The following is a 26412-nucleotide window of genomic DNA, read 5'->3' as shown; positions in this document are numbered from 1 at the left end:
GCAGCCCACGCAGACTGACATTCTTGGGCATCATCTGGGACACGTGTCTCGAGAAGGTATTTCCGTCGGAGGACAAGATCTCGGCCATCAAGAGGGCCGCCACCCACTTCATCAGCAGAGGGGTGACCTTAGCATGGTGGTAACAGCATCTACTGGGTTTCTTAGCGGCAGTCCTATTAGCCGTTCCACACACAAGATTGAGGATGAGGAGGATTCAGCTGTACTTCGCAGTCTCATGGAACCAGGAGCAGGGCTCCCAATCCGTGATGATCAACGTTCCTCCATCTCTCCACCCAGACCTAGCATGGTGGTCCTGGGACTGCAACCTACGGACTGGCAAGCCCTTTCAGCCACCCACCCCGCAGGCCACCATCACCACAGACTCCTCGCTCGGGGCCTGGGGATCCAGCCTGGATGCTCTCTCGGTCTACAGCACCTGGATTCGATTGGTGCAAGCATCCCACATCAATTGGTTAGAGCTTAGCGCCATCTGGCTAGCGCGCAGAGCATTCCTACCACTTCTCAGGGGCATGGTTGTCTTCATCCAGACGGACAACTCGGCCAGCATGTACTACGTCAACAAGCAGGGAGGCCCCAGATCCTCCCCCCCCTCCAATCTGTGCAGACTGGCAATCAGCATGTGGGAGTGGGCCCTGGAAAACATCTACCTCACGTTAGTCCACCTCCCGGGGGAATCCAACCTGGAGGCCGACAGGCTGAACAGGTTGGGAGCAGACAATTATTAATGGCAGCTAAACAACCTCGTTATTCAGGAGATCTTCAACAGGTGGGGTCATTTACCGGGGGATCTCTTTGTCACCTGGCACAACAAGAAGTGGCCTCAGTTCGCCTCCTGGCAGGGACAGGGTCCTGGCTCCCTGGGCGACGCATTTCTGCTTCATGGAACGGAATGACGGCTTACGCCTTCCCGGCCACTCCGCTGATTCACAGAGTGACTTGCAAGATCAAGGTTTCTCGCCAACTCAACATCATTCTAATTGCTCTATAGTGGCCGGCCAGGCCATGGTTTTCGGAGCTGTTCAGCCTCTCGGAGATGCCTCCCATTTACCTCCCAACCGGCCCAGCACATCTTCTGGCGCAGCAGGGGGGCATGGTCATCAACCCGCGCATCAGAAACTAGCCCTCACAGTGTGGCGCCTGAGCAGATAACGCTGCGGCACCTCAGCCTCTCCCAGGCTAATCTGGAAATCATACAGGGCGCAAGGAGCAAAGCTACCAGGGCCCAATATAAAAGTAAATGGACCAGATTCTGCCACTGGGCAGACTCCAAGGAAATTGACCCCCTGGCATGTACTTTGGACGACGTGCTCTCCTTCTCGGCCTTCTGGGCTTACAGGAACTCAGAGGAGGGGATCTTCTCCTCCTCCAATCCTATCGTCAAGAAACTTTTTGCGGGGCTAGCAAGGCTCTACCCGCCCATCAAGAGGCCGCTCCCCGTGTGGGACCTTAACATAGTCTTGGGCGCCCTGGCGCACAAACCCTTTGAGCCAATGGCATAAGTGGACATCAGGATTGTCACCGTCAAGAGACGGCCTTACAGGTCTGCATCAGCTCGGCTTGTTGAGTCACCGAAATCCAGGCGCTGGTCGCCTCAGAACCGTATACTACCTTTCACAGGAACAAGCTAGTCCTGCGGACACACCCAGCATTTCTACCTAAGGTGCCGTCTGCTTTCCACTTGGACGAGGAAATAGTCCTTCCAACGTTTTTTCCTGATTCGACCGAGAGTGCTGCACTACCTGGATGTCGGGCATGCCCTGAAGTTCTACTTGGACAGGACCAAGGACTTCCGCAAATCGGATGCCCTGTTTGTCACCTTTCGAGGCACAAGACCAGGCTATCAGGCCTCCAATGCCTCCATATCCTGCCAGATGGTTTTGGCCCTCAAAGCTGCATACGAGGGCCAGCACAGGCCGCTTCCGGCCAACATGCATGCCCACGCAGTCAGGTCCAAGGCAACGACCATTGCATTCCAGCGCCATGTCCCTTGGCAAGTAATAAGCAGGGCGGCCACTTGGGCCACGCCCTCGGCTTTCTGCAAGCATTACTGTTTGGATGCCGGCTCTAGATCTGACACGGCTTTTGGACAGGCGGTTCTCAGGAACCTATTCGCTTAAGGAGGGTCTCCTCGCCACCCTGCGGCTACATTTAGTTGTAATCGCCCATGCAGTATGGAGGAAAGGGAACGGGACGTAAGAGTAATTATAAGTTTCTCACCGTAGTGACTAACGAGTCTCCTTTCCTCCATACGTCCCACCAACCTCCCCCCTAATAATACTGGTGTCATTAGGCAATGTTAACTCTATTGTCGACGCGTCAATGGGGACTGAGGTGTGGCGGCGGAGTCAGGGCAGCGCATGCTCCATGGGCCGCACCCCAGCGCGCCTCTAAATTTAATTGGGAAGAAGGTTTTTTCTGGTGTTAAAGGTTCTGTCTCCCGTTCCTTGAAAGGGAAGCCCATGCAGTATGGAGGAAAGGGGACTAAGGACTAAGAGTATGTTAGTCACTACAGTGAGTAACTTATAATTTTTAAATTGTGGGTATCAAGGAAGAGGGTTAGGCTCAGGTTCTCCTTCCAGAAAATCAAGCATTAATGTATATTAACAAGACTTCTTTTCTGCAGACCTTTTTGACCCACATGATGACAAAGATGATGAGGGTGAAGGTGAATCAGTAGAAGAACATAAAAGTGTCATCATGCACCTTCTATCGCAAGTTAGACTGGGAATGGACCTCACTAAGGTAAGCCATTTAAACTATTTTCATAATGATGTGTGTAAAACCCAAGATCTTCTGTATTACTAGCTTCAGAATGATTAGCAATGTGTTGCCATTTTGCACCACTCGTTTATCTAAAGCAGCTTATATTAAAAGCTTTCTGCAGATAGGGGAAATCCTCAAGGCGCACATTTGCATGCAGGAATTTCCAGAATTCACTGTCATTGAATAATTTTGTTTGCTCTTCGTTGTTCCTTAACAGCACTCACATGGTTCCCACTGTAACTACATAAGGTGGTAGAAGGGATCAATACGCGTTTTTGTTTTTTTCTTGGATTTGGAGGCCTAACCTCCCATGTCGTTCAAGTTATCTCAAGATTTACGGTTTCTCTGGTTGCTCGTTCACCAACAGTTCTTGTTCCCAGTCTTACCCTCATAGGATAGTGGAAGTAAGGAGTAGCTGAAGGGCAGTTAATTATCAGAGTCGTACATCTATTACATTGTTCAACATTGTTTTAATTTGCAAATAGTATTGGCTTTGCGAGGATTTGAATGATTCCCTCCATTAATAGAAAGTGTGAGTAAGGGTTGAGTGTGTCCTTTTGTGCTGGGACATTAATTCTAAAAGGAACGTGCCTGCTGCGTGGCAAGTGGTGTGTGGCAGAACCTTATGCCACTGAAAATAGAGAATAAAGAAGCCACTTGCACTTTGCGCTTGCCCAATACGGTTACAATAAATCTTTTAGTAAAATGTCCATGGAATAAATATTCCACGATCTTGAAGAGGTGTGTATGAGTTTTGATCTCTGGTAGTATCTCTTGCATGGAACCAGCCAACACGTGTTTCGACAAGGAGTCTTACTCCTACATCCCGTCCCCTTTCCTCCATACTGTTGGAGTCTCTCGCTAGGGACGGGAGACGGAACCTTTTTCACTAGAAAAAATCATCTTCCCCTTTAAATTTAGATGCACGTGGGGGTGCGGCCCTGGGAGCATGCCCTTCCCTTGACTCTGTCCACCAGCGCCACTTCTCAATCCTCTGTTCCGGTTCGACAGGGATGGACTGCTTTTATCAGTGTTCCTCGGTTATGCCTCTGGCCTAGTAATTCCACACGCTCTTCCCCGGAGAAGGATTCTGATCTTCTCGTTTCATTTTCAGTATCAGGTACTGCTTTGTCCTCTGGCACCACGCTTCTCACCGGCGCTTGTCGACAACAGCGGGCTTCAGCAGGTGTCCAGCCTGCAAGGGACCCTTCCCAACGTACGACCCCCACGCCCTCTGCCGCCTTGCCCAGACCACGGCTGGGACTGCTGTACCGCGTGCGACTCCTTGACTCTGCGCGTGCACAACAACTGACTAGCCAGGTTGAGTGAACTCTTCAGAAGATCCCGTCCAGAGGACCTCTGAAGTGGTTGTGAAGCAGAAGACAAGGCCCAAGATGGGTGCCTTGTTCTTGTCCGCACCCCACATGAGGTACACCCAAGGAAGTGCCGAAGCGGGAGGGACCTGACAGGTTCTAAGACCAGCAACAACACTGAGGCTGCTCCAGCTACCTGCCACCAGGCCGAGGGGATAAAAGATCCTACCGGTGCTACCACTGAGGGGCCGCAAAGCTATATTGCCGGGTTCCAACCAGAGGGGCTATGCCCTAACACCAGACCCATGTCTGAGGGGGGCACCTGCACGCAGCAGTACCAGCACAACTGCCGAGGGCTCTCTGCCTACCAGGCCCTGTCCTGAGTTGCAGGGTAGGCCTCAACCACCACCGATCAGCGTACTGGTGGAAGCCGGTCCCAGCTGAGCAAGTTCCACGATGCAGGCACAGAGCAAAACAAAATTGCGGCCGGCCCAGACAAAATAGCGGTTCACCCGACGCCGTTTTCTTCGGAGACCAGGCAGGGGAAAGAGATTCCAGGTGAGATTGGTGAACTCCTGTCCCTTGGTCCCCATTCTATCCATCCACTTCTCAGGGCAGGTATACTTCGCTCTATACAGCGAGACAGGGCACGCCCAGGACACTGCAGCCTCAGGGCCCGGTCCCAATGCCTATACCTTCAGGCACCCCTCTGGCCTCTGAAGACAGGTTCTTCCTCGCACACATGAGATATCCACAGATCGGTACCATCCTCAGGGATGTGATCAGGGACATGCTACCTCCCGTACAGCCACAAGCACCGACGGCCACACTGCCCCTTGGTCCAGCTCAGCCCCCGGCTCCCATGCCGGTACCAGTTACGACAGGCCCGGCTCCCATGCCTGTCCCAGTCACGGCAGCCCGGGCTCTCCCACCTCACCACCCTCCGGCGCTGATACTCAGCACACCACAGCTGCCAGCACTCCTCCGGCTTCCCCGGACCCGCAGGACACAACAGTGGACACGGAAGAGGGGGAGGATCCTGACACTCCATCGTCAGCCAAGGATGTTCACGAACAGCTTGCGGGCCTTTCTGAGTACCTAGGAATCCCGCAGGGTGTAACAGCCGGAGGTGGGGGTTACTGGCTGAAGTTCTCACCCTACGACCTGCTGCTAAAACGGGAATCCCACTTCAGAAGGACGTGGTAGCACTTTCTAAAAAACGGTGGCTCAATCCACACTCTACCGAGCCTACCAATAGGCGTTTCTATGCTAAATATTGCCAAACAGACCTCCTCTTATTGTTGGCGCACCCACAACCACATTCCTCGGTGATAGCAGCAGCATCACTGTACTCCAAACCACAAACTTCTTCGGCGACTTCAGCCTCGGCACTCCTAGGCAAGGAGTAAAAGATCTTGGAGGCGTTCGGGAAGAAAATGTATTGCAACGCCATTCTCCATTTGTGCCAGGCCAACATAGATGCCAGAAGCTATGGTGGGAGATCGCAGGTTTCCTCTCTGAGCTCCCTACCCGCAGTCAGGCTCACTTCAAGGCTGGCCTTCTTTCGGATCCAACGCAAAGTATAATTAAGGAACTGCATGTAATGAATCGTACAAGAGCGTTACCAACGAGGTTGCCTATCCGATGAGGAAAAGTCATACTTAAGCATCAAGAATCCAACTATGCCTACAATATACTTCCTGCCAAAGATCCACAAGACGTTTGAAGGATTACCTTAAGTTCGTCCCATCATGAGCCGAATAGGTGGGGCCAGAGAAGGCCTCTCCAAATATATTGACAACGCGATCATAGAATGTTTTTGTATGTGATCATACATCAGAGACCGCACACATGTTCGATCTATCTTTCAAGATTTAGTGTGGGAAAATTGATATTTACTAGCCACTCCAAATGTTGCTCACTTTATCCTTGGTTAGCACTCAGCCTCATATATACTCAGCCACATATATGTAACGTGCCAATGGTCAAGCAGTTTCTGAGATTTACACTTGGTAATAATGCTTTCTTGTTTAATGATATGTACTATGTTCAAACAAAGGGTTTTGCAATGGGGGCAAAGTTTTCTCCATCTCTGGCCAATCTGTTCATGGCCCACTTTGAAGACCGACACGCATAGATTGACAAACAATTTGTTGAAAACATTGTTATGTGGGAACGATACATCAATGATGTTGTTATTGTATGGAAAGGAACACCGGAAAGGTTTTGTGAATAAAAAAGGTTTCTTAACAATAATGTATTTGGTTTGTCCTTTACGGAACATTATGATACAGTGCATATTACCTTTCTAAATCCACACATTTATATTAGAGGGAATCGAATAGAAACATCTACATTGCGTAAAAGCACGGATGTTAATTCCATACTGCATGCCAGCAGCTGCCACAGGAGATCAACAATCACCAATATCCCTAAGTGTGAATTCTATAGATCGCAGAGAAATTAGTGATATTGATGAATATTTCAAAGAGTGTGAACTCCTGACAAAGAGATTTTTCAGGAGGGGGTATTCTGCAAAAACAATCAACAATGCACAGGACGAAATTCAAATGATCAACAGATCAGATATGATAGTCTGTGCACCAAAGGCCTGTGAATCGAAAACCCAAGACTGCAGCAGGCGCATTAACATAATTACGCAATACTCTAAAGACTCACAGACATTACACATAATTATGCAGAAACGTTGACATTTAATAAATATGGATAAAGCCATATCACCCTACTTTGACAAGCTCCCACAATTTGTATATACCAGAGCTCTGACATTGAAACAAACTGTCCTTCCTTTCTAGACTTAAACAATGCTGTGACTGGCTCAGACTGGCTAACTAAAACAAAGTTTTTCAACAAATGTGGTACTTGTTGTGCAGATTGGCACACACTGACTGCCATAACTTCAGGTACAAAGACTGAGCTGAAATTCATATTAAGGACGTTATAAATTGCAGAACAACTCATTGGTATACGCGATTATCTGCCTATACAACAAGCTGTACATAGGCGGTACCATCAGACAGCTTCGCACACTCATTCGGTAACACATGGCCAATTTTGGCAGTCAAGACCCGAAACTGCCACTAGCTTTAAATTGGCAAGAGAAGCACCAAATGGATGCTAGAAAGGACATAAGATTTATTGGGCTAATGAAGGCTAAATGGAACAAACAGGGAGGTGATCTTACACTGAAACTTCGACAGATGGAATCTAGATCCATCTGTCGTCTTAGATGCACAACAGAGGGGCTGAACAAGGAACATGAGATGTATGTGTTCTTGTAGATAGATAGGCTTGCAGCAGAGAACCAGACCCCACAACCTGTTAGTTATTCAATTGATATTATTTCCCAGCGCTAGACAAACGAGCTGTATACTTACGAGCATGTCAGACTGCTATTAACATCTCTACCATATACTTCTAGCAAGTAACAAGCTGTACACTTATGAGCATGTCTGACTGCTATTAACATCCCTACCATAGCTGACATAGGCCCAAGTTGCACATACTTGTAGTAAATAACTGTAGTCATCTAGCTGCCATTTAACTAGGAGAAGCACTGCTTAATAACCCCAACTATAGAGTCTAACTGGAATACGTTTTGAGGATGGTGGTGCTCAGAGTCGCTAGAAGGTCAAGCATAAGAGTAATCTGTATAAACCGGCAGAATGTACCTAACATGACTAGATTAATAAAACCTACTGTATTGCTGATATGTATCTGTTTGTGCACTTTTAATTAAGCAATGCTCACCTGGTATCATTACCATGTTATTTTATTAACGATTTAGGTACAATCATATCGTAGCATAACAATGGGAATTTTCAGTTGGGGACAGGGCATAGTTGTGCACTACCTACACCCATTTTCAATGGTTGAGCAATAATACAGCATCACCAATAGAGGACTCAGAAATTAACAAAACACTGTAGGGTGCCGACTTCTGTCTTTAAAGAAATTGCAAACTATCGAAAACTGAAATATTATTAATCGAGTTAACCTATCAAAGTAGGAGTGGCATATACATATCTTAAATCTCAATCAATTACGTGGTCAATAATGTTGAACACGAGATTTGTATGCACACAATCAGATTACCATGGAGTAATGCGCAACCTTCGTTCTCCCATCTCATGGCAATGTCAGCCCCACCTCCCAGGAAGCTGCCATGCCCTTACAACATGCTGTCACAAGACAAGGGCAAACACTACAGCCATGCCCTTAAACTCTCAATTTAGCAACCTGAGGTCATAGAGTTCGGGCCCCTCCAGCTCCCGCAAAGATGTATGGACATACTTAGGGAAGCACAGGAACCCAACACCAGACATTGCTACTCCAGCAAATGGAAACGCTTTGTCATCTGGTGTAATGGCAAAAGCATCAATCCAATTGAATGCACACCAACACATATTGTCCTGTACCTAACTCACCTGCTAGATTCAGACCTAGTTTTGAATTCCTTATAGGTCCACCTCGCTGCACTTTCCGCATAGACCACGTCCCAAAAGAAAGTTTTGTGGTGGAAAATTACAGCAATAAAGGCATTTGTGGAGGGGGTAAAGAGAATTCATCCTCCTATTTCCAACGGGGGTGGCGTGGCTAAGAAGCCATGTAGGAGGACGCGTCCGGCTAGAGCTCCCGTGGATCCGTGCAGAATCCTGCTGAAAACGGTGCAACAAATAACTTAAATGACCTACAACACAGAGGTCTGTGCAGGGGAAGCTGTGGAGCACGCCTGGAGGAAACGAGACGCGGACCAGTGAAATAAACGCTGTCGGAGACTGGAAAAGCTTGAAACGAGATTGCGGCAAACAAAGGAAAATGGCTGCCACCTGACGAGCCGAGAGAAAAAAGGCACGACTGGTCAGAGTGCGGACCACCGGACTCCCTGAATACTAGAGGCAAAGGTGCGGAGCGGACTACGGCGGGGCGAGCAGAAAACAAAGGGAGTGCTCGGCATCCGCACTGGGGCTTGAGGAATGCACAGGTGCGTAAGGCTGCAGCCCCGTGAGCCGCAGCGCCAGCGAGTGTCGGACATGGAGGCAGCCTGAAGCAAGGGAAGATCAGATGGAGGGAGGAATTCGCCGGGCCTGATCGGAGAGATACATTGTCTCCTACAACACAGGGGACGGCGCGAGGGAACTGCTGGAAACACACGCCCAGACGCGCAATTGTTGGAGTGAATGGGCGGTAGAAGATACAAATGTATATAATGCCATCGTAGTGAGGCACACGGCAGCTGCACACTGCAGCAAGGTACACAGACGCGAAAATAAAAAGAAAATGGAACGGTCACTTCCCCGGAAGTAATAGTAAGCGGAGCACAACTCAGAATACAACAGGAGGCACACAAACTGTGACACACGCAAGAAAATGCGCCCAGCCCCACGAGAAGGATCAAGTGCAGCGTTAGCAAAAGAGAGGACACCAGCAACGCGCCCATAACAGAGGCATGGGTGTTGGGGAGAATTCTCTGTTAAGGCTAATTTCCCAAACCTAGTGAGTCCCCCAGCAGCTTTGCTGGATTTTTGGGGTTTATTTTTTTCTCCGGCTAAGAGTGAGACTCTTTTTCTCCCACTCTTAGACATAATTTGAGGTGTTCCTTTGACTTTGTATGTGTTTTATGGGCTATGGGGTCCTTTACCCCATAGGGCTTCATGTGTTTTTGGTATGTGGGTTACACAGCACCCTCTGTGCAGTAACCCAGGGGTGTCGTAGCGACCCCCCAACATAGACTCCATACCCTGGGACTGACTACTGTCTCCCAGGGCATGTAAAGTCACCATTGGCTTTACTAGTCTTAAATTGTGAACAGAACCAGTACGAACCATCATATTGTGGATGTACTGGTCGGGGCAATTCGATTGCCCCGGGGTCTGTTGTTCGAGGGGGCACTGTCCAGTCCCCCCCGACCGAGTTTTGGCTGGTGGCAGTGGATACTACTTTTTATATTCAACTGCGAATATATTTCTATGGAATTTTTCCATTGTTCGAGACTACCTAGCCTCGAACATACCGCCGGTTTATTAAATTAATATAAATTCACCGGTTGGTATTTTCTGACGAAACTTGGTTCCGAAATGGCGTTTGTGTTCGCTTCTTTGACTCCAATCCAAGTCGAGCCCTTTGTTCCACTTTTTGGCGGGCTTCTCCACAGAAGCCTCCAAAAGTGGTGCCACTCTGTCTGGGTACCACAGGGGTTGCGGGAGGGGCTTTAGGCACCCTGGACTGAGTTGCCTCGGCAACTCAAGTCGCACTCTTGTGTGATTGGACCAAGTGGTGAGCCGCCCGGCTCACCATTTAGCATGTTTGAGTGACAGCTAGGCTGAATGAATGGGGGTTTTCTGCATAAAAGCAGGGCTTTGGGGACTGGAACTTCAGAAGTCGCCACAGGACCTAAAGAATCTGAGGAGGGAGAAGCCGAGCCGACCTGCAACGACAACACCACCGGTGGAGCCCTGCTGAACCGTCTCACCACTTTTCCCGACGACATAGGAGATCTCCAGCCAGGAGAGTCCTCTTCCTTTGACTGGTGGGGATAACCAGTTTGCCCGTCTTTTCGCCTTCCTAGACCATCTCGTGGCCGCCTTGCCTGTGCCAAGCACCCCGGCAACCGGAATACCACGGTTTACCACTACCGCGAAGAAAAGGGTAGTACCTTGTAACCGGGAAACTCTGCGGCTGGTTTCTTCCCTGGCAGTGCAACGACCTTCAGCTTTTCTCCATGTCGAGACCTCCTCTCCTCTGGACGAAACACTTGCAACCGCTGCCAGGAACAACTGCCCCCGCTCCCATTTTCAGGTACTTGTTCGGGATGACAGTAAATCCTCGACTTTCTAACCTGGGTTACCCTGGGGCCTGTTAAGTAACTTTTCCTGACTTGATCTCAATCTTTTGTGAAATATCTACAAAGACTCTTTGGGCATAACCCCACTGTGTGATCCTGGACACATTTTGCTTGCTCTCTCTAAGAGTGGGCCTGGCGTTTGAACTGCCTTGCTCTCCAGTAGACTTTGCCTAACCTGCCTCACTGTGGTGCTTTGAAAGGTATTGAAATTGTGTGCTTTCATAACTTTGCCTTTTCCCTCCCTTTTTCTATAACTTATTAGAGTGCCATCTTATGTTAAGCTCTCACCGCTGTCTGAAAATAAGTGATGTTTCTCACGAAGACTTGTCTAATAAGTAATTAGGGTTGTGTATATATAATAGTGACTGTGTGTTGAATTTACTTACCTCTTTTTGTGCTAGTGTAATTTACAAGTGTGTCTTTAAATAAATAATTATACTTTTACACCAAAGCTCTGGTCAGTGTTTGCTTGTGCTACTGTATCTATTGTGTATACTCTATATTCTGCAACCTATTGTGTACACTCTATATTCTGCCTAACTCATTTTGAGAGAGTTCTGACTGCTCAGCCATAGCTACCAGGTAAATCTGGGGGGTACAGACTGCTACCAATTGGGTTTACTGCCAACCACCTGTAGTCCTAAATCTTTTGCAGTGGTCCCTAAGGGAACTGCACAGGTTTCTGCCTAACATGGGCATGAATTGAAAGGCACTGAGGAACCGGCAATGTGCCCCCCATGACAACGGGCGGCGCGCAGAGGACATAAGGGCCGAGGGAATGAGACACCCCTTGGCACATGCATGTGGTGGAAAGGAGGGTGGAGTGAGGCGCACCCTGCGAGAGCACCGGAGAATACCACCCACATGAGCGGGCTGCACCCATGACCCAGCAGGGTTCACGGTTGAAACACGCTGGGCCCGCAGTGACACCCAAGAAGGCTCATAAGCACTGGAGGACATAGCCACAGTCCTGGACCAGCAAGAGCTGGGACACACAGACCGGGGGGAAATAGAACCGCCCGGGTACAATCACGTAGGAGGACACGACCCACCCCGGGCGCAAACTCAGCAGCACAAGGAAACTCCTAATATGGCCCGCCCGGTTCCCGCGGCCAACTGGGGACCAATTCTACGGAAGCCACAGACCACACGCTGTGGGCCTCGCACACGCAAACCCGGAAACTTTAAGATGGCCAATAAACTGCCTAAAACACAGGGCAAGCAACCCACTCTCGACGAATATGCCACAACATCGCCGGGGCAGAGGGGGCCAGGAGCAAGGATAGAACCCCCATCAGGAGTACAGACACCACGAGCAAAGAACAGGAGATCCTTGCAGAAATTGCAGACCTCAAAGTGGCTTGAGAAACCAAATTAGGATTGGCCATGGATGAACTAAAAGCGGCACTGGAGCTCAATGTCGGGACAGTACAGGAGGAGGTGAATCTTCTCCGGCAAGACGTCGGAGCGTTGGCAGAACGCACAGGCGACCTAGGGAAGGAAGAGGCCCCGAATACAGCTGCATGCGCAGCCCACAAATCAGAGCTCCATGCCCTAGAACAACGCGTGGGTAACCTGGAAAGCAGGGCAGAGGAGGCGCCCGGAGGAACAATATACGCATTGTAGGATTGCCTGAAGGAGCTGAGGGACCCAACCCCACGGAGTACATTGAAACAATTCTGTCGCAAGAGATAACCGGAGGAGTGCTGACCCAGGGATTCGTGGTGGAACGGGTGTACAGGTCCCTTATGAGGAAGCCACCACGGGAACCCCCGCCCCCCCCAGGCCGGTGATAGCCAAGATCCTGAACTATTGGGACCGGGAAAAATCCTACAGCACTTCCGGAAGGGAGGAACGATACAAAGGGCATCGCCAAACATAACGGCATACCTGGATTACACCCTGCAGGTGCAACGCCGACGCATGAACTTAAGGGCAGTGAAGAGAAGATTGCGGGAAGCGGGCTACAAGTATATGCTGATCTACCCTGAAAGTGTCCCTCAAAAAAAGAACTGTTTTTTGATACCCCAGAGGATGCTACAGAATGTCTGGATACGCAGAGCTGCCCCAGGAATCTGGTATCCAGAAGGAAGATGGCGCAGATAAGTAACATGGTGACCGTGGCACCCAGCGTGTCGCAGTCTCAGACATTGGGACTAGAATATAGGACAGGATACAGCCTGTCGGAGCAGAGCGACTAGGGCTATAAATGTATGATCCTTGTGCACGGGAACTTAGGAAAAGGTGAAGGAGCCTAACGGAACCAGCCCTCACACCCCCACGAATAGATTATTTAGGTCACCGGTAGACCGGTGACACCCTGCCGGGTTCCTGATCTCTGCATCCCGAGGCAGGTCCAAATGCGGGGGAGCCTGAGATCAGGGATGGAGCAGGGCACGAGTTGGGTTTGGGTAGGGTGGGGGGAGGGAAGGGGTTGTGTGCAGTGTATTATAGTTGAGAAAGGAGGGGTGGGAGTTTATGTTGGAAGAGGGAGGGGTACGAGCCCAATTTCATGTCAAACCAGACGGGAGAGGAAACCTGAGAGGGGAGGAGGAAGGACGAACTACGGATGGCAATGGGTAGCCTTAGAATGGCAACTTGGAACGTGAGAGGCCTCAACAGCTATCTGAAGAGGAATAAAGTAATGGTGTATCTGAGGAGGATGAAAATTGACATAGCATTGCTACAGGAAACCCACCTTACTAAAGAGAAACTGGAGGTGATTAAGAGAAAGTGGAGAGGGACCACCACTGGAGCCACATATTCTGCATATGCAAGGGGGGTGGTCACATGGGTGGCACCTCATGTACCATTTCAGATGCTTCAGTCCACAGCGGACCCAGACGGTTGAATGATTGTGGTGCGGGGGATGCTGGAAAACAGAGACGTAAGCATTATAAACTCATATGCCCCTAACCAAGACACAGCGGCCTATTTCAGGGCCTTATATGGTAAAATTAGCCCCCTACTGGGCGGCGCGATTATATGGGGAGGGGATTTTAACTGTACATTAAACCCCAAAATGGATAGGTCAGATGGCAAATCAGACAGACCCACCCCGGCTGCAAAAGCATTACAGGCCCTGCGGGGGGACTTTGGACTGGAAGATATCTGGAGACAGCTACATCCGGAAGATAGGCAGTACTCACATTACGCGGTCCCACACAACCTGCACACGAGGCTGGATTACATGTTTGCTGCCTCGGAGTTGGTAGGAGAAATGATAGGCTCGGAGTATAAGGCCAGAGTGCTTTCGGACCACTCCCCCTTGGTCTTGGAGTGGGGACACCAGCCCCCTAGAGCGAGAATCCAGACATGGAAGCTCCGAGACGAGTCCCTGCAGGACTCAGGATTTCGTGAGGACTTAAGGGAGGCGATTACTGAGTACTTTGACATTAATACGGGAAGCGTACAGTCAGAAGGAACCCTATGGGAAGCGTTCAAAGTGGTAGTACGCGGCGCAGCCATATCTTAATCCAGAGGGCTCCAAGGGGTTATAGAGCTGGAGCTATAGGAGACAGAGAAGGAGCTGGAAGAAATAATGCAGAGGGGGGGCACCTCACAGGAGGATGAACGGGTGAAACTGCTAAAACAAACTAGCAGGGAGCACTGGGACAGATTATGTAAACTGAGCTCCTATTTCCAACCCAGCTCCCAGATGGGACCTGAAGGTTGCACTCACTAGACTGATGGGGCCTCCCTTTAAGCCTATTGATAAGGCCAGCCTTAAAGCACTCACCCACAAGACCGCCTTCTTGGTGGCGATCACATCTATAAGGAGAGTTAGTGAACTACAAGCCCTTTCAGTTCAAGACCCATTTGTCACAATTCACAGGGATAAGGTGGTCTTGCGCACTCACCCACGTTTTGCGCCTACATTTATCTCCAAGTTCCATGTGAACCAGTCCATAGAACTACACAGCTTTTTCCAGAACCCCACTAACGTGGAAGAAAGAAGCCTCCACACACTAGATGTCAGGAGAGCGGTAATCTATTACCTGGAAAAGACAAGGCCACTAAGAAAGAAAAAACGGTTTTTCATTTAAGAGGCAGCTGGTAGAGCAGGAAACCCTGTCTGTAAATCTGCTATTTCAAAGTTTATCATAAACTGCATCACAATGTGCTACTCTCTTGCCAAGAGAGATCTGCCCTTCACGCCTAGAGCACACTCTACTCAGGGCACATGGACTACCATACCATTAATTGCAAATGTTCCTCTTGTGTTCATTTGTAAAGCAGCAACCTGGAGTTCTGTACACACCTTTACACAACACTATTACCTAGACACACACTCTAGGTCTGATTCTCAGGTGGGACAAGCAGTGCTAAAACATCGCTTTGCTACTCTTCCTTCTCACATCCCACCACCATCTGAGTACTGCTCGCTATTCTATGCACAGCATGTGATTCTAAGCAGATAAACAAGCATCAGAAGACCTGCATTACTCACCGTAATAGCATTTCCGATGATTGTATCTGCTACGAATCACATGCGTATCTCTTCTCTTTCTACCTGGATCTTGCCCTTTTTGGTACGTACTAATCAATTGTATTCCCTCCATTAATGGCCACAACTATGCAGGATTCAATTGGGGCTAAACATGTACAAATTAAGTAAGAGCAAGCTTCTCTTGTGTGTTAGGTGAAAAGGGCAAATGGTCAATATCTCCCAAAGCAGGGGCAGCACAGGAATGATGCGGCTCGTGAACTCTTTAGTGGGGCCATCTCTAGCAGGTGGAGAGAGGGATCCATATGGACGCACACAGCCACGCCTCACACTGCAACGCTACAGGATGTTGGGGAAAGGGAAGTGGCAGTGTGACTTGATGCTACAGTAGGACCATTTAAAAGGTGTGAGGTGGTGTAAAAACGGGGGCTAGGCAGCACAGGAAACACCAGGAGCTGGCAGAGGAAGAATTAATGAGCCGGGAGGGGGCAGGACCCAGGGAAGTCTGTGTGCCTGTTGGCGACTTTTCATTTTGCCGGGGGATTAACAGTGTTCGTTTCTTTCATCCCCTCAGGAGGTGGGTGAAGCAGAAAAATAACTTGGTGTGGGCATACTGAGACGCCAAGAAAAAGCAGTGACAGTCTCGGAAAGGAGTGCGGCCGAGGAGTAGTAGCCGCGAGTTGACAACCGTGTTGAAGGCTGTAATTAATGTTGCCGTTTGACAGAAGTTCCCGAGCGGAGAGAGAGAGAGAGAGAGAGAAGGAAAAGAAGCCGAGCACCAGGTCAGCTGTGCGCAAAGCTTCAAAGAGACGCCCCTGTCTCCCGTGACATTATAAACATAACGAATCTTGTGAGAAGCTTCAAAGAGACGCCCCGGTCTCCCGTGACTTCCAATCTACTACCCTTATGTGCAACCATAAGGGAACGAATTGGGGACCAGCCTATCCTCCTATAAAGCGAATGGTCATCAAGAGTAACCTGTGAAGAAATAAAGTTGGTGTGCTTACCATTAATGGTAGTCTGTCCTTATTATTGGCAAAGAGTCTCACAAGTGGTGGGATACGAAAAGGACATCATGGAAGCCCTATTAAAGTCACTAAGTGAAGGACAGCATCAGCAAAAACGGGCGTTGCGGATGCAAAATCAACAAGCCCAAGCCCATAGACAAACTTTCCAGCAAACTATACAGCTTCAACAAACCCAATTGGTGGAAGTGGCTAATTTAAGAAGGCATACGCAAGTGCCAGCCACAGTACTGCAAAAGTATACGCCAGGAGAGGACCCAGCCCATTTATTTGTGAACTTTGAAAGGGTGGCACACAATGCACAATGGCCAGCAGACAGGTGGAGTCACTTCATTGCCCCTCTCATGATGTGGGGTGGGGAATGCAAATGTCCATACCAGGCAGCAAACCCAGCAGTCGGTACACCCTAAGTAGATGTAAAAAGGGTGGTACTCGAAAGACTGGGACATAAGAGGCATACCGAGTGAAATTCCGAGAAACCAGGCTGATGCCAGAGGAATCGCCCAGGCAGTTTTTCTATTGGGTAAAAGAACTCGCTAAAGAATAGCTTCAAACAGCCACTACCACAACACAGGAGATGGCTGAGCGAATTGTATTGAAACAGTTTGTGGAAGCCCTACCCCCACCAATACCGCGCTGGGTACGGCAGCACCTTAGACCCAGTCTGACGGAGGCCGTCAATATTGCGTCAGCTTATCAGAAGGCAGAGCAAGTGAGATTTATAACATTTGGTCCATCTGGGAGAGCCGAGACCGATCCCACCGTTAGCACGAGTCAATGGTGGACGATGGTTGAGCCCCATGAACAGAAGAATGGAGGCAGAGGGCCTAAAAGCATGAACGGGAAGTGAAAGAGGAATACTGAACCGACCTAGCGGTATGATGTCTATGGTGCCCCAGTGTTTCGACTGTGGGGAATGGGGCCATGTCGCCCGACTATGCCCGAAAAGGAATAAGGTGGAGCCAATTGACATTGGGGTCTTTGAGAGAAGGGGACTATCCAACGCCTGAAGGTCCACAATGACCTTCATATACGTATACCTGTGAGGCGGAGTTGGATAGCCAGCCCACTCAAGCCATGATAGACTCAGGAAGCCTGCTGTCAGCACCGATCTGGTAGGTGACAAGTGTGAGAGCAGGCCAGGCATTCCTATCAGGTGTGTGCATGGGGATGTTAAGAGATATCCCTTGAAGTATACACACATTAAGTTGGCGGGGGAGCAAATAGACTTGAGAGCGGCAGTGTTATCTGTGCTGACTTGTTAGGGAGAATTCTCTTATAAGGCTAATTTCCTAAACCTAGTGAGTCCCCCAGCAGCTTTGCTGGATTTGTCGGCTTTGTTTCTTTCTCCTGCTAAGAGTGAGCCTCTTTTCCTCCCACTCTTAGGCATGATTTGAGGTATGTCTTTAACTCTCTGTGTGCTTATGGGCTATGAGGTTTTCTTTTTGGTCCATAGGGTATCATCTATTTGTTATGTGTGCGTTACACAGAACCCTCAGTGCAGTAACCCAGGGGTGTCTTTTGACCCCCAAACAAGGACTCCATACCCTGGGACTGACTACTGTCTCCAGGGCATGTAAAGTCACCATTGACTTTACTAGTCCTAAATTGTGAACAGAACCAGTACAAACCATCATATTGTGGAAGTACTGGAAGGGGTTAATTATATTGCCCCTGGGTCTGTTTTCAAGGGGGCACTGTCCAGTCCCCCCTTGTCGAGTTTCTGGCTGGTGGCAGTGGTTACCACGCGAAATATTCCACCGGAATATTCTCTATGGGATTTTCCCATTCATTATAAACACAGCACTTTTTGGTGCAATGTTAAAGATAACGCTGGTTGGTTTATTTAATATTAAATCAACGATTGGGTCTTTTTGCCAGAACTCTTTTCTAAAATGGCCTTTGTGTCCTTCTCTGTAACTCTGGCCAAGGTCGAGTCCTTTGTTCCACTTTTTGGCGGGCTGCTCCACAGAAGCCCTCCAAATGGTGCCACTCTGTCTGGGTTCCACAGGATGGGTGGGGAGGGGAATTGGCACCCTGGATTGCGTTGCCTAAGCAACTCAAGTTGCACTCTGTTCTGATTGGGCCAGTGGTGAGCCGCCTGGCTCACCACTTAGTATGTTTGAGTGACATCTAGGCTGTTAATGGGGGTTTTTCTGCATAAAAGCAGGGCCTTTGGGACTGGAATTTGAGAAGTCGCCACAGGACCTAAGAATCCGAAGAGGGAATAAGCTGAGCCATCTGAAACAACGACACCACCGGTGGAGTCCTGCTGCAACGAACTCACCACTTTCCCAATGACAAGATAAGATCTTCTGCTGGACGAGTCTTCTTCCTCAAAGCTGGTGGGACCAACCAGTTCACCCCTTTCGCCGTCGAAGACGTCTCTTGGTCGTATCGCCCGTGCCAAGCACCCCGGCGGCCGGATAGCCAAGCTTCACCACTTTGACCACGAATAAAAGGAATGTACCTTTTACCGACAAAGCTCTGCGGCTGGTTTCATCCCTGTGCAGTGCAACGACTCCACGTTTCCTCCTCGACGAGATCCTCTCTTCCCCTGGTCGAAACGACGAACTGCAACCACCTCCAGGAACAACTGCCACCGCTGGAGCTTTCTCTCTCTTTAAGGTACTGTGTCCTGCCTGGCCTCCCTTCCTTCGGTTTGCCCAAGGTGACCCTTAAATCCTTGGCTTTCCAACTGGGTTGGCCCCAGACCTTCTCACTTTACCTTCTTGAATCGCCCCAACCTCTTTTGAACATTCTGCAAAGGCTTTTAGTGCATTTTAAACCGTGTGATCCCTGGCACATTTTGCGTTGCTCGATTTAAAGTGGGCCTGGCCTATGAACTTTGGCTCTACAGTATATACTGCCTTTATTCCCTTGCTGAGGACTCCCAAAAGTGTTGGGACCTGTTGTATTTCTATGCTCTGCCATTTTCTTTCCCTTTAACTGAACTATTGGAGTGCCATCAGGTTACGTGCTCACATCTGTTTTAACAAATCGTGGTGTTTTAACTCTGACTTGTCTGATAGTTATGAAGGGCGGTGTGTATACTTTACCTGACTGTTTTAATTTGCTTTTGATTTAGAGTGCTAGTATATTGCCTAAAGTGCGTTTTAAATAAATAGTTATATACTTTTTATACCAAGCTCTGGTCAGTGTTTGTTTGCTCTACTGTGTTTTTAGCCCTATTGTGTATACTCTATATACTGCCCTACTCTTCTTGAGAGAAGTCTGACTGCTCAGCCACAGCTACCAGGTCAATCTGGGTGGTGCAGACTGCTACCAATTGGGTTTACTACTTACTCCTGTAGTCTTACTCTTTTTGCAGTGTTCCCCAAGGGAACTGCACAGGATTCTGCCTAACATGACTGAACCCCTACTTATTGGCCCTGAAGTTTCAAATATGTCCCGCATCATTATAAAAATCGAACAAGGGTGGCTGGAGAGCGCCCCATTTTACGACATCGAGATTTGCCCTCCACTTGCCAACATACCTAGAAGCCGGACGGAGAAAAGGAACCTACAACGGAAATGGCATGAGCAGGCTATACTCCAAGTAGCCATGAACTGGAAAATAGATGAGCAAGATGATAGTTTCAGGATGGCCCAGGAGGTGGACCCATCGCTGAGATATTCCCGGGAAGCCACGGAGGGAACTCGGAACGGAGAAGGTCCTTACTTTGAAAATATTTATGGACTGTATTATCGGCCCATGATTGTTAGGCAGAAACCTGTGCAGTTCCCTCTTGGACCACTGCAAAAGATTTAAGACTACAGGTGTTTGGCAGTAAACCCATTTGGTAGCAGTCTGTACCACACAGATTCACTTCGTAGCTGTGGCTGAGCAGTCAGACTTCCCTCAAGAAGAGTTAGGCAGTATACAGAGTATTCACAATAGTTAAAAAGAGCACAGTAGAACAAGTAAACACTGACCAGAGTTTGGTGTAAAAGAGATATAATTATTTATTTAAAACCACATCTTGTAAGACACACAGGCACTAATGTTAAGCAGTTCAAAAACACGGTCACTAAAAGATATACACTCCCTTAAAAGAATATTAGACAATTCTTAAGTAAAGCCCCACTTATTTTCAGACAGCGGTGAGCGCTTAACGCAGATGGTACTCTAATAATTCGTTTTAAAAAGGGAGAGAAAAGCAGGGTATAAATTGAAACAGATCCCAACACTTTCACAAGAACACAACAAGAGAGGAAGGCAGAGTAAAACCGTGAAGTTAGAGTTCAGAAGGCCGGATCCACTTTAAGAGGATCAGAACGAAATGTGTCCAAGGTCACACGGTTGAAGTGCACAAAAAGTCTTGAAAGGGTTCAGAAAGAGTTGGACCAAAGAAAGGGACCAGTTAGATGGTCAAGGCGGCCAGTCCAGAAGGTTAAGGGATTATTATTACCTTGTAGCAATCTTTAGAAAGGGAGGCCTGGCGGACACGGTACCTTAAAGTGGTGAGAATACTCGAGCGGGGGCAGTTGTTCCTGGCAGCGGATGCAAGTCGGGGCTTCGTCCGGGGAAGAGAGGATCTCGTCGGGGAGGAAGACAGGAGTCTGTTGCACTGCCAGGGAAGAAACCAGCCGCGGAGCTCTCAGGTAAAAGGAGCGGTCCTTTTATTTGCGGTCCAGTCGTAAGTGGCTATCCGGTTGCCGGGGTGCTTGGCACTGGCAATTCGACCACAAGACGTCCTGGGATGCGAGGAAAAGAAGGTAAACTGGTTGTGCCCACCAGTCAGGGGAAGAAGCCTCTCCAGCCGGGAGATCTTCTCTGTCGTCGGGAAGTGGTGAGTCGGTTCCGCAGGGCTCCACCAGTGGTGTCGTCGTGGTAGGTCGGCTCAGCTTCTCCCTCGTCGGATTCTCGGGTCCTGTGGCGACTTCTGAAGTTCCAGTCCCCAAAGCCCTGCTTTTATGCAGCACACCCCCATTCACTCAGCCTAGCTGTCAATCAAACATGCTAAGTGGTGAGCCGGCCGGCTCACCACTTGGGCCAATCACACAAGAGTGCGACTTGAGTTACCAAGGTAACTCAGTCCAGGGTGCCTAAACCCCCTCCCACACCCCCTGTGGTACCCAGACAGAGTGGCACCACTTTTGGAGGCTTCTGTGGAGAAGCCCGCCAAAAAGTGGAACAAAGGGCTCGACTTGGATTGGAGTCACAGAAGAGAATACAAACGCCATTTTAGAATCGAGTCCTGGCAAAAAATACCAACCGGCGAATTAATATTAATTAAATAAACAGGCGGTATGTTCGAGGCTATGAAAATTAAATAAAGTTGGTAGCCTCGAACAGTGGGAAAATCCCATAGGGATATATTCGCGGTCGAATCTAAAAGTAGTATCCACTTCCACCAGCCAAAACTCGATCAGGGGGGATGGAGATGTGCCACCTCGACTAACAGACCCCGGGGCAATCGATTTGCCCCGACCAGTATGTCCACAATATGATGGTTTTTACCGGTTTCTGTTAATAATTTGAGACTAGTAAAGCCAATGGTGACTTTACATGCCTTGGGAGACAGTAGTCAGTCCCAGGGTATGGAGTCTAGGGTGGGTTGTCACTATGACACCCCTGTGTCACTGCACGGAGGGTGCTGTGTAACACACACAGAAAAACACATGAGACCCTATGGAGTAAAGGACCCCATAGCCCATAAAACACATTAACAGTCAAAGGAACACCATAAATCAGGTCCAGGAGTGGGAGAAAGAGAGTCTCACTCTTGGCAGGAGAAAAAACAAACTCCAGAAATCCAGCAAAGCTGCTGGGGTACTCACTAGGTTAGGAAATTCAGCCTAAAGAGAGAATTCTCCCTAACGCTGATCAAACCGGAATGGGGGGCCATCAGGCAACTGCTGGTGCCCGCTAAATATCGAGCCAGAGTACAAGTGGGAGAGGGACATTAGGGAGCCGAGAAATCTTAACAGAAAATCCTGTGGGGGTTCTTCTGGCCAGGGCACCACTAACAGGTGACTCCTTTTTGCCATCAGTGTGCAGAGTGCCAAAAGTAAAACAAAGCCAATGTTCCAAGAGCACCCTTGCAACCCATGCTGTTGATATTGGAATCTGTCCATCGCATAGGAATGGCCATTGTGGGTCCCCTCGACCCCACGAGCCGGGGCCATAAATATTTATTGGTGATTGTGGACTACGCCTCCCGATACCCAGAAGCCTTTGCCCTAATGAGCACAAATGCAAAACAAATTTGTGACATCCTAATTCGGTTCATTGCACGAGTAGGCATACCCTGAAAAATCGTGACAGATAGGGGCACAAACTTTGTCTACAGTTCTCAAGCAAATCTGTGAAACCTTACACATCAAACAATTGAGAATAGCTGTCTATCATCCACTGACCGATGGGTTGGTAGAAAGATAGAACCAGCAGATGTTGAGGAAGACCTTGAAACAGAGGAAAGAAATTGGGACCGACTGGTTCCGTGGATACTCATGACCCTTAGGAACACACTGCAGTCCTCCACAGGGTTGGCCCCTCTCGAGCTGCTATTCGGAAGACCAGTATAATCTCTCTTGGATCTATTGAAAGAAGGCTGGGAAGTGCAACCCCAACAAGAGATCAACTTGACTGAATATGTGGCCAATCAGAGTGAGAGAGTAGACAAACTACAGGCAATCGCACACATCCACCTCCAACAAGCTTAACAGGGACAAGAGAAACAATATAACAAGGGCACCCGAATGCGAACCTTTCAAGCAGGCGATAAGGTGTTAGCACTCATACCCACCTCCGAGAACAAGATGCTAGCCGTGTGGAGAGGTCCGTCTATCATTGAACAAGTTGTCGGACCGGTCACGTACCGAGTGCGACAGGAAGGTTCCCGTACAGACATATCATTTCAATCTCCTAAAGAAACGGGTCGAGCTACCGATCTCTGTAGCCATGATAAATATTGGGAGAAATGACTTGGAAGAGATGTGACAAGGTGGAGGTCACATCGGAAAGGAGGCCCTAAACATTAATCTGGAGCTACAACCCTCTGAGCGGAAAGAGCTAGAACAGGTTAGCGAATTTGCCACCATATTCTCCTCACCACCAGGGCATACCAACAGTGCCCACCACAGTATCGATATAACAAAAGGGACAGCCTAGGATCGGGCAGGACAGAAAGGCTGGACTAATACTTTGTACGAGGGGGTGGACCTGTCCTCAAACATTTGCATACTGCATTGAATTGTTGCAGTGATAATTTAAACAGACCTCCACATTAGTGGTAATACATCATAGCAAGTATGCATTACTGGAAGAAGGTTCTGATCAAGGACTGGAGATAGACTATGGTTTCCTTTATTTTAATTAGGTCACACATGTAGATATTGAAATAGAAAGTAAAACATATCACCAAATATACATGTTGTGTTAAATAAATAGCATATAATTCAAATGTTCAGTACACATTGATTAAAGGTGCATGTTAATTGGTGACAGGTGGGCACTGAATCTAACATTTTCAAAATAAGTAGAAAACCAAATTCTAAAGCGTCCTGAGATAATGCACTGAAAGTTCAAAGGCACATTTGCAAAATTCATGTGGTGTGTTGGTAACACACCTATACAATAGTGCGGTATTGTTTTCCCTGTGCAAAGTTTTGCTAAATATTACTTCATATTTGACAAACAATGATGTATTTCAACAGTTTAAACAATATTATGTGAAAAACGAAGCAAGTCGCTTAATGACCAAGAAACCTTAAAAATAGGGTCTGCTGTAGGCTGGTTTGAAAGGGATAACCAAGAAACTGGTCGACGTCAACATAAAGGTAGTGATGGTAATGTGGGTCATAGTTCAAAAGATTTCAACAGGAACATAATGACCCTGGACGTTTCGGCTGGAAGGTGTTGCAGCCTTCTTCTGGGGCCGTTTTAGAGCAGGTCTCCCTATAGGTAAAACACATTATGGATACATATTGTTACGGGGTCCAGTAAGAGGATAATTCCTAAAATATTTCAGAGTAGAAACCCGTGAGAGGCTGTTCTGTGGGGTGGGCCTAAGACCCTATGTACTGACCTTGCATGTAAGAAAAGCGGTTCAAGTCAGGTGATTGTATAACCGCTGGCCGGGGGTGGTTCTCCAGGCTCAGGAAGGGTGTGGATAGGTAATTCTGGGGTGATCTGAAGAAAAGCAAGGGTGTAGGTCAGCTGTGATGTTGGGGGAATTATAAGCTGCTGTGTAGCGAAATTGGGAGTAAAACAAAGTGGTACCTTGAGGTCAAGGCGGCGCAGAAGATTTAGTGCCGGGCCTCCGTGATGAGATTCAAATTCTCACAATGAGGCTGAAGCCAGTGCCAGCCGGATGGTCTGGAATCTGCATGAAGGGGAAGGAGGGCAGAAGAGAGCAGACAGCCCCGTGGTCAGGAGTCATGGAAAGGCTGATATGCAGAAAAACAAGGTGGAGGGAACTCGGACATGGTTAGTAACTGACCTGCTAATAGACGCGGGCCTTGCACGATCGGTCCGAACGCCAGGGAAGTTTGCGTTCATCTGAGTGCGAGCTGTGTGAAAAAGTACAAGCGCGCATGTGCGGTGGAATAGTGTGCCGGAATCGCGCATGCATGCGTGCGAGCGTCTGGGCAGTGTTGCCATGGCAGGATGTGTGGGAGGGGGGTTTAGGCACCCTGGACTGAGTTGCCTCGGCAACTCAAGTCGCACTCTTGTATGATTGGCCCAGTGGTGAGCCACCCGGCTCACCACTTAGAATGTTTGAGTGACAGCTAGGACTGATGAATGGGGGTTTTCTGCATAAAAGCAGGGCTTTGGGGACTGGAATTTCAGATGTCGCCACAGGACCAAAGAATCCGAACAGGGAGAAGCTGAGCCGACCTGCAACGACGACACCACCGGTGGAGCCGTGCTGAACTGTCTCACCACTTCCCAACGACAGAGAAGATCTTCATCCTGGAGAGTTTTCTTCCTCTGAACTGTTGGGGATAACCAGTTCGCCCTCTTTTTCACCTTCCTGGATCGTCTCGTGGTCGAATCGCCCTTGCCAAGCACCCCGGCGGCCGGATAGCCACGCTTCACCACTACCGCGAATTAAAGGGTAGTACCTTTTAACCGGGAAACTCCGCGGCTGGTTTCTTCCCTGGCAGTGCAACGACCTCCAGCTTTCCTCCACGTCGAGATCTTCTCTTCCCCTGGACGGAGCACCGACTTGCACCCGCTGCCAGGAACAACTGCCCCCGCTGGAGCTTTCTCACCATTGCAGGTACTGTGTCCCACCTGGTCTCCCTTGCAACAGACTGTTCAAGGTGTCCCGTAAATCCTTGAGACACTATCCTGGGGTGACTTGGGACCTGCTAACTAACTTTTCCTGAACTGGTCCAACTGGTCTGCAAAGACTTTTTAAAGTATTATTCAACTGTGTGATCTTGGACACATTCCGCCTTGCTCTCTCTGAGAGTGGGCCTGGCCTATGAACTTTCTTGCTCTAACAGTAGACTCTGCCTTTTTATGACTTGCTGTGGTTCTTTTAAGAAGTGCTGGTATTGTGCTGTCCTAATTCTACCTTTTTCCTCCCTTTTTAACTAACTTATTGGAGTGCCATCTTAGGTTAAGCGCTCACCTCTGTCTGCAAATAAGTGGTGTTTTAACTAAGACTTGTTCAATAAGTTATCAGGGATGTATATATATTGATAGTGACTGTGTTTGAACTTGCTTGCCATATTAGTGTTAGTGTATTTTACAAGTGTGTTTTTAAATAAATAATGATATACTTTTATACCCAAGCTCTGGTCAGTGTTTGCTTGTGCTACTGTATCTCTGTACCTAGTTGGTATACTCTATATACCTGTCTAACTCTTCTTGAGAGAAGTCTGGCTGCTCAGCCACAGCTACCAGGTAAATCTGGGTGGTACCGACTGCTACCAATTGGGTTTACTGCCAACACCTGTAGTCCTAAGCCTTTTGCAGTGGTTCCTAAGGGAACTGCACAGGTTTATGCCTAACAGGTACAG

The 26412-nt window shown here is 48.7% G+C and overlaps 1 protein-coding gene across 7 annotated transcripts in view; it reads left to right on the top strand.

The window, feature by feature from the left end:
• Window positions 1–26412, top strand: part of OSBPL9 (oxysterol binding protein like 9) — a 1764730-nt gene that overhangs the window by 946990 nt on the left and 791328 nt on the right. For all 7 annotated transcript variants that reach the window (XM_069642205.1, XM_069642206.1, XM_069642209.1 and 4 more), the window contains one exon: window positions 2645–2763. In XM_069642205.1, the coding sequence (XP_069498306.1) occupies window positions 2645–2763 (119 nt within the window). The remainder of the gene's footprint in view (window positions 1–2644; window positions 2764–26412) is intronic.

This window comes from Ambystoma mexicanum, chromosome 1q (genome assembly GCF_040938575.1).
Source record: "Ambystoma mexicanum isolate Mex_15411 chromosome 1q, UKY_AmexF1_1, whole genome shotgun sequence".
In the NCBI taxonomy this organism is placed as follows: Eukaryota; Metazoa; Chordata; class Amphibia; order Caudata; family Ambystomatidae; genus Ambystoma; species Ambystoma mexicanum.
The sequence above is the reverse complement of the archived record's forward strand: the minus strand, read 5'-3'. Positions and strand labels throughout refer to the sequence as shown.